We start from the raw sequence: 17842 nt of genomic DNA, 5'->3' as shown, positions 1-17842 counted from the left end.
GACTGATATTGGTGGATTGTAATGGCAGAAGTCTGAGTGGCCTTTTCTGGTTGAAATGTTCTGTAATGGGTAGTTTTATCATTACTAGTTCATACATTTTGCTTCACTGCTAACTGGAAAAATGTTCAAACCTAAACATTTAAAACACACTCTAACAAGTGGTGCTGTGTTATACAAGGAACATAATTTAATACAATCAGGATGGTGCATCAAAGAACATGTGCATGTATACAATGGCCCTATGGTTTGAAAACTGCCTAAAGATAAACCTAATCAACCACTGGCCAGATGCATTTTTTTTAATGTGAGTTTCAATGCTGTTTCAATGAATGTAAGTTTCAAGGGCAGAGAAGCATACTGCTCATGCCAAGTCTAATTTCATTGTGAGACTGTATGTTTAGCAAATGGTTATCAATGTTGTGCTATAAAATTTTAAATAAAAGTTTTAAATATCTCTAATCATTATAGAAGTAAATAAAATAGTATCCACACTGACAGGTTTGAGAGTGTTTATGGTAACTGGGGAGAAATACCCAAGTAATGGGACACTGCAATGGCTGTGGGGGTGCTGCTGGGGGGGGGGTGCTGTGAGGGGGCTGATTCATTACCCTGCCTAGGGCCTCATTTGACCATGATCTGGCTTTGGACATGGAGCTTGGTGACATACCAAGCATCAGTGGCCACCTCCATTTGTACACTAGTTAGGACATACCAGAATCAAGCTGGGGTCAGTATGCAAGGGGAAGAGGATGGGGTACTGTCCAGACACATGGGGGCAGATAACATGATAATATCACTGAATCTCAGTAATGTCCAAAATAACTAAATCAAGGCAGTGATGTGGTCCACAATGAAGTATGTCAGAGTTAGAAAAGTAAAAACTAAAGCTTTAATGCTCAAAAGTAAGTTAAGCACTTTCATTCCCTATACATATGGACTTCATAGCCGCATGCAGTTGAAGTACATTTCTTAGAGGCACACCATCGTTTAGCCATGTAAACACGCAACCATTTAACCTGATCTGCCACAAGAGCGGTTTCTAATCTATGCTCCCAAGGACCACCCCTTAGGTTGAGCAAAACCTGATATAAAACAAAAAAAATTAAATATATTATTCTGTGTGCATTTTACCTTATGTCTGTAAAGTGCATCATTCTTATTATTATTACTAATATTGTAGTAATGTTCATAGATTCTTTTTCTAAGTATACACTCAGTTTTGCCTATACAGAATATGTGGCAGAAATTTCAAAAGGTTAGGTAAACAACTCCCTTAGAATTACAATCAGAAGTATAATTCAACTTGAAATCATAATTAACAGTTTATAATCTTAATTATTGCCTCTCATACAAATATTTGCACTGTATACAGAAGACATATTTCTTGAGGCTTTTCAGTTTAATGCTTCATAAAACATGTTCTGTACCAACATTAGCTGACTCCAACCTTTCCTTAAGGTTATGGTGCCTTTTGTAAACAAACCAAGGTAGATTACTTAAATGTTTACTTCTGACATTATCGCACTGAATAACTTTTCAAGTATCACATCGAATAACCTTTTCTAACAAAATCAATAGAAAATTATATATTGGTAGTTGTTTGATAGCCCTGGTCTCACTCCCAAATTTGAATAACATTGTATGCTCATAAAATCTAATTCATGAACTTTTTTAACAACATAACTTCCTTTACCTAATAATGGAGGAAAACTATCATTCCTTTTCATTGGCACCTCCTTTTTAATCTCCACTAACATCTTCTCTGGATAACCCCTCACTTTAAATATATCCATCAGTCTTTCAATTTTATTAATAAATTCATCATCCTTGGAGACAATCCTCAATATCCTAACCATCTGCCCTTTAACCAATGCTCACTCTTGGCTTAGTGGGCAGTTAATAGAAAATTAAAAAAAAAAAAAAATATATATATATATATATATATATATATATATATATATATATTTGAAAATGTGGGTTTCCTAAACAACCTAGATTCAAATCTCAAGCAAGAAAAACTTTTAATAACCAACACATCCAGGTAATTAATAACAGCATTGGAATAAGTGGAGCTGAATTTTAAAAAAATAGTAGCATTGTAGTATTATTTAAAATGTTATAAAATCTTGTAATTCCTTCCAAAAAGCTCCCATTCCAGAGAATGAAAATGTCATCCAAAAATCTTAAGAAGGGGACTATGTGCTACATATAGTTCAACTTAAACAAAAAAATACTGTTCCCAATACCATAAAATCATGTTGGCATACAATGGAGCACAAGCAGCACCCATAGCTACACCAGTCACCTGTTAAAACATTTGCACTTGAAATACATGAAATTATTAGTAAGCACAATCTCCATAAAATCACATAAAAATCATGTCATATTTTGCCAGAAAATCACACAAAAGTAAAACTTCTTTAAAACAACTCATACCAAGAGTGTGAGGAATACATAAAAATAATTCTATAACAGCTACTCTAACAACCAACATGGGTTGAAAAACTCCTGACTGACATTAATAAGGAAATACCATGAATCTTTAAGAACATGTGTAAACTTGTTAAAAAAATGTTTTTAATTTTCCACCCACACACAAAGCATGTGAATGAGTCTTAGAACCACCCGCAGCCACAGTATAGCAAAATGGTGGATCACTTGGGTTCTTATGCACTTTAGGAATGCTTAATAGGATCAGAATAATGGGGTGCTCAACTTGTAAAATTTGTATAACTTTAAAGTCAGTAGTACGTTGATGAAATAAGTCCTTTAGATAGAAATCAATTTTGCAATAAATAATATTGACTTCATTCTTAGACACCCTATTATACTGCAAAGCATTGCTGAGTATGGCAAACAGCTTCATAGAATAAGCTATGATATTCATGAGTACTAGTCTAACTTCTCTATTTTTAACCAACTCATCCAACAAACATCTCTCATCAGCAGACATATTGGGCCAGGAAAAATATCTTCTTTGCTGAAAAAACTTCCTTACATTGTTCTCACATAGTTTTTCAAATAGCAACAAAGTGGGATGGAATGAGGGTTAAAAGTACTTTTTCTAACAAAATGAATAGAAGATTATGTATTGGTAAATACAGACATTTTCAGTTCTAGAATAACTCTGCCAAATTCATTTTAGCACCAGGAACAAAAGTAAAGTCCCTACTAAGGAGCTAAAAATACCTAGTATCTATTTCAACATCACTATAATTAAAAATGTGAAAACCATTGTATTCATGTATAAAAGATCTTCCTGTTTTGTACAATAAACAAACTTGATCATCAAACTTAAAGGTTTCAGAAAATGAAAGGCTAAAAACCTCATAAATATTTGATACAATCAAGTGATCCAGTAGGTTAATAGAACTTTTTGAACAGCATGTGTTATTAATTCCCTTAAAAAGTCATTATCAAACCTCTCACTTAAAACCACCTCATTTGTTTGCATCTTGGGTAGTTCTTCTTCTTCCTGGGATGTACCCCAGAATCGAAACTGTTCTCCTTCTCCATGTTCATGGTAATATTTGTTCCATGTCTCTGGGTTATCCTTTTGGATCTTCATAGTGGAGGGAATTGTTCATAATCTAAAAAATCAAACTGCTCATTCCCAAATTGAAATTCATTCTCAGCATAGCTGGGATTAACTGCCTGACAAGTGGAATTTATGGGAGAAAGATGTTCAATACCAGTCACTGTATAACCAGGTTTCGATTTGTTTAGGTAAAGGCTATACCAAATCTTGCAAGTAATCTGCTTCATCCCTCAAAAGTTTACACCACTTCTTACGTTTAATTTTATCCATTGTCTTATCAATACTATTGAAAATTTTAAAATAATCATTGTCTTTAACCTCAAATAAAAGGTCACCCTTGAGAGAAGTGTTAATACATTGTATTTCCTCAAGTAATTTGTTCATCTGTCTCCATTATCTCTTATAATAACTCCGAAGAGTCTACAACCACATTCATCAAAAATATTAATCAATTTGTTAACCACTTCTGTATTATTGGAAATTCTATCAGGGAGTTTCCAAATTCTTAAACCTTTGGGCACTCTTTTACATGTAACACATTCTTTAAGATAGCAGTTATCTCGCTGTAATGATTTGTACTCAAAATTTTTTTTTCTCAAATCAAGCAAACTGGAAACCCAAAGTACCTCTTACAGTGACTGGATGTTATGATAACATACTCTCAAACACCATCCTTTACAACCATGAAGGAAAATCTAAATCTGTAACTGTTCACTCTTGTGATGTACTGGTTAAACCAGCAGTTACAATAGCTTCTGCAATACAACGTTGTAGTGTAATTGAATGTAAAGGAACATCATGTGCTGATGATGAAGGAGCATGCCTCAAATTGGTTATTTTGGTTTGTAGTTTTTCATTGTGGCATTTTCTTCATTGTCTTTGTAAGTAGTCATGGTGAACAAGTACAACATATATCATGCAGGCCATGGCAGCATTTATCTACACCTAGCAAAACGTCACATTTAATATCATGATCATGGTCACACAGCAGTGTCATGTTAGTGACAGCAGGAAAACCTACATCAAGTAGGTCACAAAATTGGATGAACTCACCTTATAGTTGTCATGATAGTCCCACCTTAAAATCACTTGTACCATCACCTGGCCTATCTATAAGAGATGCGAATCAGCTTCAAAGACTCAGCTGTTTGCTTAACTGGAATGGAGTTGGGGAGGTTGAACAAATTTGCAAATGTATGCATTTCATCCCTGTAAAACTAGTATGTACACTATCAATGAAAGGTAGACAAAAAGGAATGTTACATGGATTACCATTCCTACAGGTGGCAGTTACTTACAATACAAAAGTCGTAATGCACAAAAATTTTCAGGAGAAATGTATCATAAACAAATGACACATTACAATGAGGATCCTGCCATGTAGCCTAATGCTGCCACTTCACCCTTCCCACTGCACAAATAATGATAGTATTTTATGTTTCTGAAGTTATTATTGTGTATAACGGCATAAAACTGATTGGATGTGCAGTACCTCAGAATAATCAAAGAAGAGATAGCATAATATAAAGAGGTATAATGTATTTTCATTGAATTTGGAATGCTTTAACTCATGAAATATTTCACTGTTGACAATGTTCAGTACTTGTATACTTAAGTAAGCAGTACAGCAGAAGTTATTCATGAAAGCAGACAAAAATGTGAATTATTTGTATACAATGCCTTATGATATCAGTGAATAGGAATCAGTGAGCACTCAGGCATGACTTTAAGTAGCAATAATATGAGTAATTTTTCTAAAAGATAATAAAAAATATTTTAATATGAGAGAATGTCAGATGAACAGTGACAACGGAACAGTCACCACTAAGCATAGTCCACAAATATCACTGCATGCATCAATTATACACTGTGTTTTTTACAGTAAAGTAAACATTAACATGCATGTCATGGTCCATAGTTCTGGACTAGAAACCACCTGTTTACCTGCAAAGCCACATGCTGTGCATGAGCCTGCTGCATGGGGTCCCTTACTACTGCTGCTGGCTGGTCATTATTAGTCAAAGTGGGACTAGAACTGGGAGCTGCAGTGACAGTATCGGTCACTTCACACCAGAATGGCACATTATCATGTTGTGTGCAGATTGCAGCATGCCGTAATACTGAAGTGCACCCCAGACTCATCCAGGCACCTAAAATGTCTCTTCAAGAGGCCACCAAAGACCCTCTCTATAACAGTATGGGTCTGGGTCAGGAATATGTTATATATATCCCCTCTGCAGCTCCACTAGGATTTCTCACTGGTGGCATGAGCCATTTATCCAGTGGATATCCAGCACTTCCTGAAAAAAAAAAAAACAAAGAGAATGGTGGCAGACAAAAAATAAAAAAAAGAAATTTAGTATTCAGCAATGCATTTTAACTTAAATACTATATAAAAATATAATTATCCACTTCCCAACAAGATGACCACTGGACATTCTACCATGCAGTAAGAGTTGGTAGAGTGAGCTAGTGTACTAGATATGGGAAATGTGCTCTGCCAGGGTGCTGGGCAAAGATGTTGGTGATGCACCCCTATGCATTGCACACCACTTGGCAATTGGTGGAATGGTACCCCTTCCTATTGTTGCACCACTCCCCCCTTGGACCAGAAGGGGACCTAACTGCAACATGGGTGCAATCCATTGCACCAAGTATCTCAGGGAAATGTGCCAGCCCATAAAAGGCATGCAAAGTCCTGACTTGGTTTTGAGGTAACACCAAAAAAATAGATATACTGATCCACACATGCCAGGAGTACATCCAGGAACTGCTGCAATATCCAAAAGACAGACGCCTGTGAGATTTCCAAAGTGGCTCCAGTCTGTCTCTAGACATTCCCCGTAGTAAGTATAGTGAAGTTTATACATACCTTGGTGTCCCCAGGGATAGGAAGTCCACGCATTTTTCCAGTGTCCCCATGGGGATCAAACATACTCACTAAGACCATTAAAATGTCCCTGTCCACTCCTAACCTATCAAGGATTTCCTTATTATTAAAGTTATAATGAGTAATCCTTTGCTTATATTTTCACTTTCTTGGCTGGCGACAAACCCCTGGGCTTCAGCAGTTTTGGCCTAGCCAAGACAAGCAACTCAGACCTGGAAATAGCAAAGCTAGCAGCAAGTGAAAGTATTTCTGCTGAATGAAACTCTGATAAATTTAGAGAGGCTTCATTGTATATGGAGCACCTGCAACCAGCATGGAAAAGAGGGTGAAATTTGACTATGAATCACAAATGGAGTAAAACATATTTCGTTAGCATACAAAGACTCCCATCATTTCCATCTCATTATTTGCACATTTGCAAAAGCATATTCAAGGTTATCATCCATTGGTGTAAATGGCCTCAGTGAATCACAGCTCAGCTGCCTCATCCACAAACATAGCGAACAGCCTCAGCACATTAGCATAACTGACTATGAATACCGACCTTTATTCTTTTAGAGTGTAAAAGAACAAAGCAATTCTGAGTAGGAAACAAAGAACCTTAGGAAGCAAAGGTGTTGCATTGTATAATGTTAGAATTAGTATTCTATGGATTTTATTGGAAAATAAATAAGAAAGTTGTACACAGAATCAGTGCATGTATTTGGAAAATGTGGTTAGCCAGATGTAATGAGTTATTATATAACAAAAAAAATGGGATACATATGAAATTAAAATATAAACTGAAGGGCTGGAGTGATAAAGTATGTGCATGAAAAGTTTGTTGAGATTGTAAAAAAAATGGACTTGAAGAACATTTTTATTTCATTTTATGCTAATGCACTGATAATTGAAATAAGAAAGTCTGAGTCTGTATATTGATGAATAATTAATTAATTAATGTATTTATTTACAATTTTAATAAAGCCACCCCACTCTTTATTATATGTACTATAGGATCATTTATATTCACTTACTGTGGCAGATGGGACCTCAGATAATAGGCTGGAAACTAATAAATGACTATTATAAAATGTTTGTTCCAAAGTCTAGATGTTATTTCATTTATTTATCAGTGTCATCAAGAATGTTTCAGCCTTCTTGCACACGTCATTAAATATTTATGACAATGTGGTACAGAGGAATTAAGTCCTGCCAATTTGTAAAGGAAAGGTTGATAGCTTTTTTTCAGCATGGTGTCAATATCCCCTTTCAAGAAGCTTCACCTTCTGCATTTCTTAAACTAATATAACCTCAGCCTCAGGATAAGGGATTAAAAAAAAAAAAAAAGGCTGATCGTGATCACCCATTTTTGACTGTCCCACTTTCACCAAAAAAAAAAAAATAGGTCACATCACGATCATTTCCATTCACAAGGATCTGAGTCAGAATCAGAATCATCAAATCCTACAAGTGGCCACTGTGATGAGCTGTGACTGTGTGTGTTTGTGTGTGTGTGTGTGTGTGTGTGTGTGTGTGTGTGTGTGTGTGTGTGTGTGTGTGTGTGTGTGTGTGTGTTTTAATCATAGCAGGAAAACTTACCAGAAAGGTATGATGTGAAACAATTGCTGCAAAGTGACTTTCTCTGCACCTCTTCATAGGAAGTCACTCCTACTTACAGCTGAGAGTGGTGTGCTAGAAATCACACCAATCATCATGTGGCAGTGTACAACTTTGCATTGCATTGTTCCTCCTATCAAAAACTGTATAAGCTGAAAATATGGTACAAGCTGTAAAGAAAGAAATGACTGTAACATCAGGTAATCCATCAGCTGCTCAGAGAACACATTTCGAGTTTTTCATTTTCACTAGAAGCCCTGGAGTTAAGCAAACCCCATTGCAAAATTTGTGCCATGCATTATTTTCTTTTCTGTTTTGGTTCTGTTAATTTCCATTATATGACATTTTTGTCTCAGCTTATACAAACGCGATATGTGATTTCAGAACCATTAATCAGACTAAAGTAATTATTATTTCAAATGTCGCATACTGATTAACATTCCGTGCACATTTGAACTGTAAGATATAAGGCAAAGATATAGTCCTGAAAATTTTGTTTATAAAACAGCCACAAAATATGAGCAGATTACCAGAAATTAGTTTTCCACTACAATACTATGATCAGAAGTCAAAAATACATTTGTTGGATAAACTTGCACTATTTATTCTTTTCATTGTAGAGTATGCAGTACTAATACAATCTAGCAATAAGCTGATCATAAGCGTAAACCCCAGACATGTTCAGTGCCAGTGTAGTCAATGGTCTGAAACAGAAATTGAAGAAATCCATTATCAGGGGAAAGGGGATGTGCAGGTAACAAACTTCCCGCAGAGGAGAAAGACTAGCACACTTAGGAAAATCACTTGTAATGTCATATCAGTCTCCAGAGAAACTTGTGTGCATCATTTGTATGTTTGACTTTGCAGACTCAAAGTAATCGTTCACCAAGATAAAAAAATACACTTCTATTAAGCCGCTCTTCCCTGAGGACCTACTTTTCCCATTAGGCAGTGCTGATATAAGGGCTATAGACTGACTACTGATAAATTTAGCTATCAGTGTCTGTTTCCAGCAGTTCATCTTCTGTTTTGTCTGCTCCTTCGTTTTCAATATCTTGAGAGAATATTGCCTGATCAGTATCCAGAAAAATTTCATCCTCTTTAGTATCCTGAGAGAATTCGGCCTTCTTGGTATCTGGAGAAACGTCTTCCCTGTTGATATCATCAGTGACTCTATTGTCAGCATCCCAGGTAGCCTGGTCCTTGTAGACAGCTTCAGACATGACATCTTTATCTTTGTCTGTGCTGTTCTGCAAGCAATATAAAATGGGAAATAACTGTTAGAAGATCACCGAGGCTATCAGTAACAGTATTGCATCATTGCTGAAACACTTAACAGTGGGTATGAGCTAAGCAATTTAATAAGTACGTACTGCTATTATCAGCCAAGTTCAACAACTACAAACATTACCTGAAAGCATTCTAAAAGCTGAATGATCTCGTCTGGCGTGGTATCAAAGGCATTATACAACTATCTTTAGGAAGACTAGAAGAATTCATTCAGACTCATGTCTCACTACCACTGTCAAACTGCAGGGCTTAGAAAGTTCATATCCTTTTATTGGTGTTCCTTAACAAATGGGTCTGCTCCACTCAATTTCAGCGGTGTGAACCCCAAAAGGAAGAGGTAGACAATACCTGGGTAGGATTACACTAATTTAAGATAAAATGGGAATAGCCAATCACTTTCAATTGAATTTTTTTTTTTTTTGGTATCAGCATGCATTGAATTCAGAGATCACAGATCTGCAAAATAAGAAAGTTCCTCCTTCTCCCCAAGGTTGCATAGTCTCAGAGTTAGTAAACATATTGATATGTAGATGTAGGTGGCATAACTCTCCTTGGGGGGGGGGGTGTAGAGTGGCTTGCCTGCCCTGCAAAAACATTTTTTTCTTTTATTTATGTTAAAGTCAACTTTGTACATTGTCTGCTTAACAGATTTATTGTTTTACAGCATGATGCTTCCTAGTTTGCATTTATGTTATAGATTCAAATGGCCATTAAATATTTTTCATAATGTTGCCTAACACAACCAGTGCCACAAAACCATAAAGGTATTACTTACCTTTTAAGAAAATACTTTGATTTTTTTTTCACTTTTTATATTATATTTGACTGAAGAAGGAGACAATAAGCTTACGTAGTCTAACCTTTAATAGCAGTTATTCTATCTCCCATTGACCCCTCTTTCCCTCAAATAATTTCTACGCCTTCCCCATGCCCTTTTGAAAGTTTCTGTGAATTATCTTTCCATCACTCCTGGTGAAGTATACATATACATATATATAGCCTTCTTTGCAAAGGAGTACTTCTACAGAGACAGAGAATAGTCGGTCCCCCAGAATGTGGTTGCTTATGCCCCTGTTCTCATTATCCTTGTACAGACGGACCCCTTACAATTTCACAGACTTGATTTGATCTGATGCACCCATATATGTAGTGCCCTTACTGTTTCTATTGAGAAGAGGTCTAGTGTCTTTAGCCTGTGGTAATATATCTTTCTCTTCTTCAAGCACCCTTCTAGTGGCTTTGCTTTGGACTCTTTGCAGCAGCCTAATGTCCATTTCCATATATGGCCTCCAAACTCACACTGCACACAGGATGTGGCCTCTCCAAGGCCCAGTGTAATGGAAGCATTACCATGCTGCCTCTGCAGTCTGTTGTCTGGGGATACATTCCAAAATTCTGTTTTCTACTACCACTGCCCTTTCACTCAACCCCTTGTCATTCAGTCCATGTTTACACAACACCTCCAGATCCTTTTCCAAGTCTGTGCCATCAATTCCTTGCTTCTATCTTGTACTTTATAATAAGAATGCAGTGATAAAAGCCTAGTACTTTGCATTTGTCTGAAGTGAACCTCATATGTAAGCTATTTTCACGATCGGCCAGCCTTCCCAAATTCTTCCTGAGATTCTTCTCCATTCTACACTGCTGCACATGTCTAAGTATAGTTGGCGTAGAGGATGAGCCTTCTGTCTGTTCCATCAGATATGTCTGAGCAGAACACATTGATGCAAGGTGCATCTGGTATCACCCAGTGCAGTTTTGTACTCCACTCTTCACTTTCTTTATCCTTGACCTCATCCCTCTCACCACAGCCTGCCTGCTACCATTCAGTCATATAGTATTCCATTTCCAAAGTCTTGGTCTCACCTCCACCCTTCAATTTCCCTAACACCTGCCTGTCTGAAACTTCATCAGAGGCCTTAGTCAAGTCCAGGTAGCCTTTGCTGGGATTCCCTCACAAGTTCTCCTATACGCCAGTCATAAAACTGGTTGACTTTCGAATAGCAGGTTCTTCTAACAATTAATCTGCTGTTCTGGACATATGAAAGCAACCAACTTTTCCCCTCAGGGTTTTCTGCATGACTTTCCTTTCCACTGCTATCAAACCAGCATGTCTGTTGTTCCACAGATTTTTTTTCTGCTTCCCCTCATGCACTTCTATACTGTTCAACAATATGTTGCTCTGAATATCTCTGTTAGAGAATCTATCAGCACAATTATGACATACCCAAGGACCCTGAGGCAACTCATCTATCCCATGTGCCATACCCTCCATTATTCTTCTCTGTGTTAGTGTTCATCCACTGCTCTCTCCTACCTTCCTCTCTCCCCTTTCCTCCTTGAAGACAACAGTGAAATGTTTATTAACTGTAAACCTATGGACAATGGGAGTCAGTCATCCAGTCTTTCTTTAGGGAATGACATACTGTAATGAGAAATCTCATGTGGACATGGAGAGAAAATACAAACTCTTCCTGGAAAAAATCCAGGGACCTTGATAGAACCTTGGTCCCTGAAAATGATAAGCAGTAGCCCCATCTATGAGTTTAAGGACATCAATAACACCCTGCCATAGTCTGGGAGTTTCTTTAACTGCTGGAGGTATGGCCCTAGTCTCAGATATGAATAAATATTTCTACACTGTTTTTTTTGGGGGGGGGGCACAGAGCACATCAATTGCCTAAGATGGTAGTATTGTGAGTTATAAAAGCAAAATAATGCATTTTTTCATAAGTCCTTTTAAGTGAATGTCTGTTTTACTGAACTGTCTCTTTGGAAAGCTGAATGACAATACAGTTGTATGAAGTCCATTTTACTAAATGGCTTCTTTCCTGAATAGTAAAATAATAAGTGATTTTCAGCATTTAGAATTTAGGATGGTCTCATTCTTTTTGAGTGGTGGTATTATTATTATAATATAGCTTTATTTAGTTAGCCATTCTGCAGTTATGTTTTTATTTATTTATTAATTCATTCATTCATTCATTCATTTATTTATTTATTACATTATCAGCAATGTACAGGAACTAGGCATACAGAATAATAACAGTTTTACTTATTTAAAGATATAACCATAGTGATTGTTTCAGTAATGTAAGATCATTCTATTTGCCCCTACACTCATCTGTGTATGTATTTGCCCCCCTCTTCACCTATCTGTGTATGCATTTGCTTCCTCTATACCCATCTGTATATGTACTTACCCCCTCTACACCCACCTGTGGAGTTAATATTTCTAAATTAATATTCTCAGTACTAGCAGCATCCATTCTATTTTCAACTTAAAATGAGAAGAGGTCTGGATTTCCATTTCTGTACATATATTCTTTTTGTAGCCAGTGTTGTTATCATCAAACATTAAAACTTAAAAGTATTTCTTATATGGCACATTACATTTTAAAAAATGCTTTTATGTCCCTCTCTGTTTATTTAGCTATTTTCTGACTCTAGTCTAGACCATAACCTAGGACCATGCATGCCAACGTGTATGCCAGCCTATACAGTCACCAACTAGGAGATAATCTATAGCTTGTGCAATATAATCTTAAGGGGAAATAATATAATCCATTGATAATTTTTAATTGGATGATCTGTCTCTCATTTACTTAATACAGATCCATGTTATCTCCTAGTGATTGTTGATCAGATACATTTTAATTCCCTTTTTTACTTCTTAGTTCTGAATTCATTGTCCACTTTATTTTGTGCCATTTGGGGCCAACAGCATCAAAGCAGAGGAAAAACATCTTAGCCAATTCATTAAGAACTTAGTCAAGATATCTGAAAGTAGTTACACAGACTTCTTAGTTCATTCACTTAGTTTAACTGCTTTAGTGCTTATTTGATTACGGGCATTCATCACACATCTCAGATTTAGCTAGCAATAAATCCTGCCTAAATTTATAAAAACTCTTTCTTTCTCTCTCTCTCTCTCTCTTTCTTAAACTAAATAAACAGGTACAGCTTAGTTTACTTAACTCATTTTGTGAAAACCAGTGTCGTATAAGTAAAGTAGTATACTATTTACAATAAGTACTAGTGAATATTTATTTGATGAAAATACTTAATGATTTTTTGACAAATAATAGAGAGACATCGAGCCTTATCCTATCTGATGTTATTTATATGTTTATATGTTTATATAAGGGGTTCTTAACAAACAGTACAGAAAAGTTGTCAATAAGTATAGCAAGTATACAGAAACTGACTGCAATCAATTAATATTTTAAACTAACATATCAAAGATGTCCAGAAGCCTTAGGCCACATTATTTTTTTTGCTTTAAATTCTAAAGTCATAAAAATGTTGATGTATTATTATTCCAGACTTAGCAAATAAAGCTAATATCTATCTCTTTAACCACTTCTCAGATAACAGAAGCAATAAAAACTGAAAAAAAATACACTGCATATGATATGAATATTACCTGTACAAACTGAATTCTACTCAAAGGAAGAACATATATTCTCTAATTAAATATGTGTTGTTTGATATATTCTAATGTTACTTTACAAGTTGTTGTGTCTTTCGGCATTTCCCGGTTAGGGGTCGCCACAGTGGAACTCTGGTCCGCTAATGATTGGCAGTAGATTTTTATGTGCCGAGTTGCCAGCCCTGACGCACAACCTTCAACGAAGGTACGCCCATTCACGCATGTCTCCACACAGAAGATGCTTTAGCTGAGAATCGAACAGGACAATGTCTTACTGTGAGGCAACAATGCTACCGCAGCACCACCACCAAGTAATTCTTCTAATTTAATGCATTTTAGTTATTGTGGTTATAATTAAAAAAATAAAAATGTTTACACAATATATTATATGCACATTCCTATTAGTTTTTGCTTTCAGGCAAAGAATCTGGGATGATATATAAATATAACATATAAAGCTATGTTAAACTCAGAGCTGTTGGACATGCTACACCTAAAGAAATCCCAATCCCTCTGAGCTACATGCTCTAGGGACCTAAACTTTGTCACCACAATAAACAGGACATGCTGGTGGGATAGAGTCCTGTCCCAGAGACTTCCATACTCTGGAACAAGCTACCCATCTATATCAAGCAAAGTTCTTCATTAGCACTCTTCAAGAAAAATCTTGATGAGTGGATGGGAAATAGGAAATGCACCCCGGGGATCACTTCTGTGGCTCTGCTCGACAGTGGCACAGAAAAATAACTTTCTTGGGTGGAGTAAGCCAGGGAACCTTGTTGGCTAGGCTTATTTAGACCCTTGGGCCGATAGCCTAGTATCTACCTATGAACCTATGAACCTATCAGCTGTTTAGTTTATTGACAATTTTGTTCTTTACATTTTTTGTTACATTTATTGTGCTCCCTAAGGATGTTTTCCTAGGAATCAATGCATAGGCAAAGGGTTCACTGGGCTGTTGGACCTCCTTTTAATCCACTGAATCATCTGCAAGACCTGATGTATACCCCCCATTAAGTTAAAAAGCACCTTTATCGAATTATCACTTGTGACATAGGCCAACTTACATTTAAATAAAAATAAACTATATTAAAAAGTTCACATTTACAAACATTATACATCACATATAGTCCTGTATACTGTATAATCAATCCAACATTAAATAAATTAAAAAAAACATTTTTATTGAATTATCATTTGTGACATAGACAAACTTACATTACATATAAAAGTGATCAATGCCCTTTCATTGACACATAATCAAAATACCAAAACCTCGAATGACCACATAAGCGAATTTTCTCCCCTGGGGAAAAAAAATCGCTTTGCCAGTACAAAAAAAAAAATTGCAGACCCTAGCCCCCACAACCCCTGATGTGGGAGGCTGTGCCCCCAACACACTCCTAACTAATAATACCAACTCCGAGATCACACTACAGTGGAGGAAAGGGAAAATCCCCTGTGACGGTGAAGCAGTTTTTTTCCCCTGGGAAAAATTCAGTTAAGTGGCCATTCAGGGTTTTGGTATTTCGATTATTATGTGTTGATGAAAGGGTGTTTGATGAGCAGCCCTTTTGACAATGTAAAATAGACTCTTCCCTACTACACTATGATAACCCCAAACATCCCCAGAGATAGTTGTTCATAGGTTCATAGGTAGGTACTGGGCTATCTGCCCGAAGGCATATATTAGCCCAGCCATGTTGTGCGGTATTCACCACCCTTTTGGTTAGTTCCCTAGGCCCTTGATCTAGCAGCTAATACCCTTGGCCCCTATCTAGTAGAGCTGTTGGTATGATCACTGGTGTGAACTTTCTGTTACCCATCCACTGTCTTCATATGCCCTATATAACTGCATAAGGTCTCCTCTTAAATATGTACATGAGACACTGTAAAAGTCCAGATATTTTAGTCTTTCATAATAACTTAAGTTTTCAGATCTATGGATGCCCTTCTTATATTTCTGCTATACTCATTCCCAGTTTACTCACTTTCCATATTATTATCCCATACTAACATTTGGGTTTAATATAACTAACAAACAAGGACGTCATCATTTCTGATGTCCTATACTTTATAAATCTTTTTATACAGCCTATCATTCTGTAAATATTATGACCCAATTGGCTGATATGATTGATAGCCACCAGAATTAAACTTAACAAGGCCTCACTAGATTTAGGCAATTCAGATCATGTATCCCGGCTCAGAAAAATAATTTTCTTAGTTACACTCATTTTCTCTCCCAGTATTCCTGATATTCCTGATAAAGCACTCTGTAGGACATTTTTAAAGTGTGCCAACTGATTACACTCTGAAACCATAGGCTCCAAGGTACCACTTTCTTTTCCATTATGCCTCCAACAGTTGCCATCTACCTGAGTAAAAATTCTTTGCATTCTGCTTGGGGTATAAAAGTACCTAAGCAAACACTTGTAGAATTTTTTGCATGTTTGGGAGCCATACATATGTCCTCCCATTGTTTCTTTGCGAATTGCTTATCTAATCTTTCTTCCCAATCTATTCTTATCTCTTCTGATTGATTCCTATAGTTATCATGAAAAATGTTATATGTCTTCCTAATTATCCATTTTTAACATCAGCTTTTGTTCTAGATTCAGCTAAAAACTCAACCAGTGCAGGTTATTCACTTAGGAGTTACCTTTCCCTTTCTCTTTGTTTACACCCTGATATCAATCCCTGATAGGGAAGATAATCTCTAGCCTGCAATCCAAATGTCTTCTTGGCCTCTCCCCCATTGTATTAGATGTCCTTCTCTAATTATCTGTCCCTTTGCCAGCTCCCCTCAGTAAATTCCAGACCCCTCTTGCCTATTTTCTGTACCCCTCATTACAATTATTCTTATTGGCAAGAATCTCCTTTCTCCATTCCCGGGTTGGCTTAGTTCTTAGTGTGCTCTCTGCTGTTTATGAATATAATATTATGCATGACTGTTATTATTTTCCTTAAGGATCTGCATTCAGAATCCAGCTCTTTCCTTATTTCTTGAATTCCCCTCATGCTTCATCATCATTCCTTTCCATTTTGAATTGTAGCGTTCTGCTTGTGTTATATATAAGGGCATTAACTGTGTAGCTCTAAAATATCCATTCAAATAAGATAATCACAAACCTCCTTGTTCTGTTGGAAAGATCAGCTTATCCTACTTGACTCTTGCCTTTTACTCCTCCCAGATAAAATTCTTTAACTCTTTATTAATTACTGTCCCCAACTTCTTCTCTGGTTGATAAAAATATACCTGACCTGTGTATAAAACTAAAGGGACTGAAAACATTGGTACTGTTTGTATCTTTTGATCTGTATCTAGAGGCAAGTGCTTCCCTTTTCTCAGTTTTTGTATTATCTTTTGTTTAGTCTCTTCCACATATCCTAAGTGACATAACAGTGTCCTTTTTAACCCATACTCCTAAATACTTCATTTTATTATATCCCCATAAATATGGATATTGTCAAACCAATTCATGTGTGGGTACATAGTTTATAACTATAGCCTTTGTTTTATCTTCATTAATTTTATATCCCGAAAAAAAAAAACAGGACTGGCTCAGAATATTCCACAACACTAAGGTGTCCTTTTCTGGTACTATCAGGTGCAAAATAATATTATTTGCAAATAAAGCCAACATTTCTTAATTCCATACCAATTATATCCTTGAATTTGTGAGTCCCTTATTTTCTTTGCCAATGGTTCTAAATATAACACAAATAACAAAGGTGAAAAAGGTCAGCCCTGTCTGGTTCCCCTGTTTAGACACAACTTATCAGAGAGGAACCCTTCTACTTTGATTTTTTGCCTCCAATCCTTCATATAACCCCCTAATTAACCTTATTATTGTCTCAAGAAATACAAATGTTTCCAGTATCCTACTCAGAAAATTCCAGCTTACTCTTTCAAAATTTTCCTCTGCATCAAGACCCACCAACAACAGTAGCATTTTCTCACAGTTCACTTCCCTTTAGATCATTAATGTTCTATTAATGTTGTGAAATGTTTGCCTCCCCTCTGCAAAACCACACTGACCCACATATATCAATGTTGGCAACATTTTGCCATTCTTTTATAAATTATAGA

The 17842-nt window shown here is 36.3% G+C and overlaps 1 protein-coding gene across 3 annotated transcripts in view; it reads right to left on the bottom strand.

Moving 5' to 3' along the window:
* Positions 1-8615: 8615 nt before the first annotated feature.
* Positions 8616-17842, bottom strand: part of CCHR2.PART0H2orf80 (chromosome chr2.part0 C2orf80 homolog) — a 438540-nt gene continuing 429313 nt past the window's right edge. For all 3 annotated transcript variants that reach the window (XM_044060703.1, XM_044060704.1, XM_044060706.1), the window contains one exon: positions 8616-9277. In XM_044060703.1, coding sequence (XP_043916638.1) covers positions 9017-9277 — 261 coding nt within the window. In that variant the 3' untranslated portion in view covers positions 8616-9016. The remainder of the gene's footprint in view (positions 9278-17842) is intronic.

This window comes from Protopterus annectens, chromosome 2.part0 (genome assembly GCF_019279795.1).
Source record: "Protopterus annectens isolate FY-2018-M chromosome 2.part0, PAN1.0, whole genome shotgun sequence".
Classification (NCBI taxonomy): Eukaryota; Metazoa; Chordata; order Ceratodontiformes; family Protopteridae; genus Protopterus; species Protopterus annectens.
This window is presented reverse-complemented; position numbering and strand designations above follow the sequence as displayed.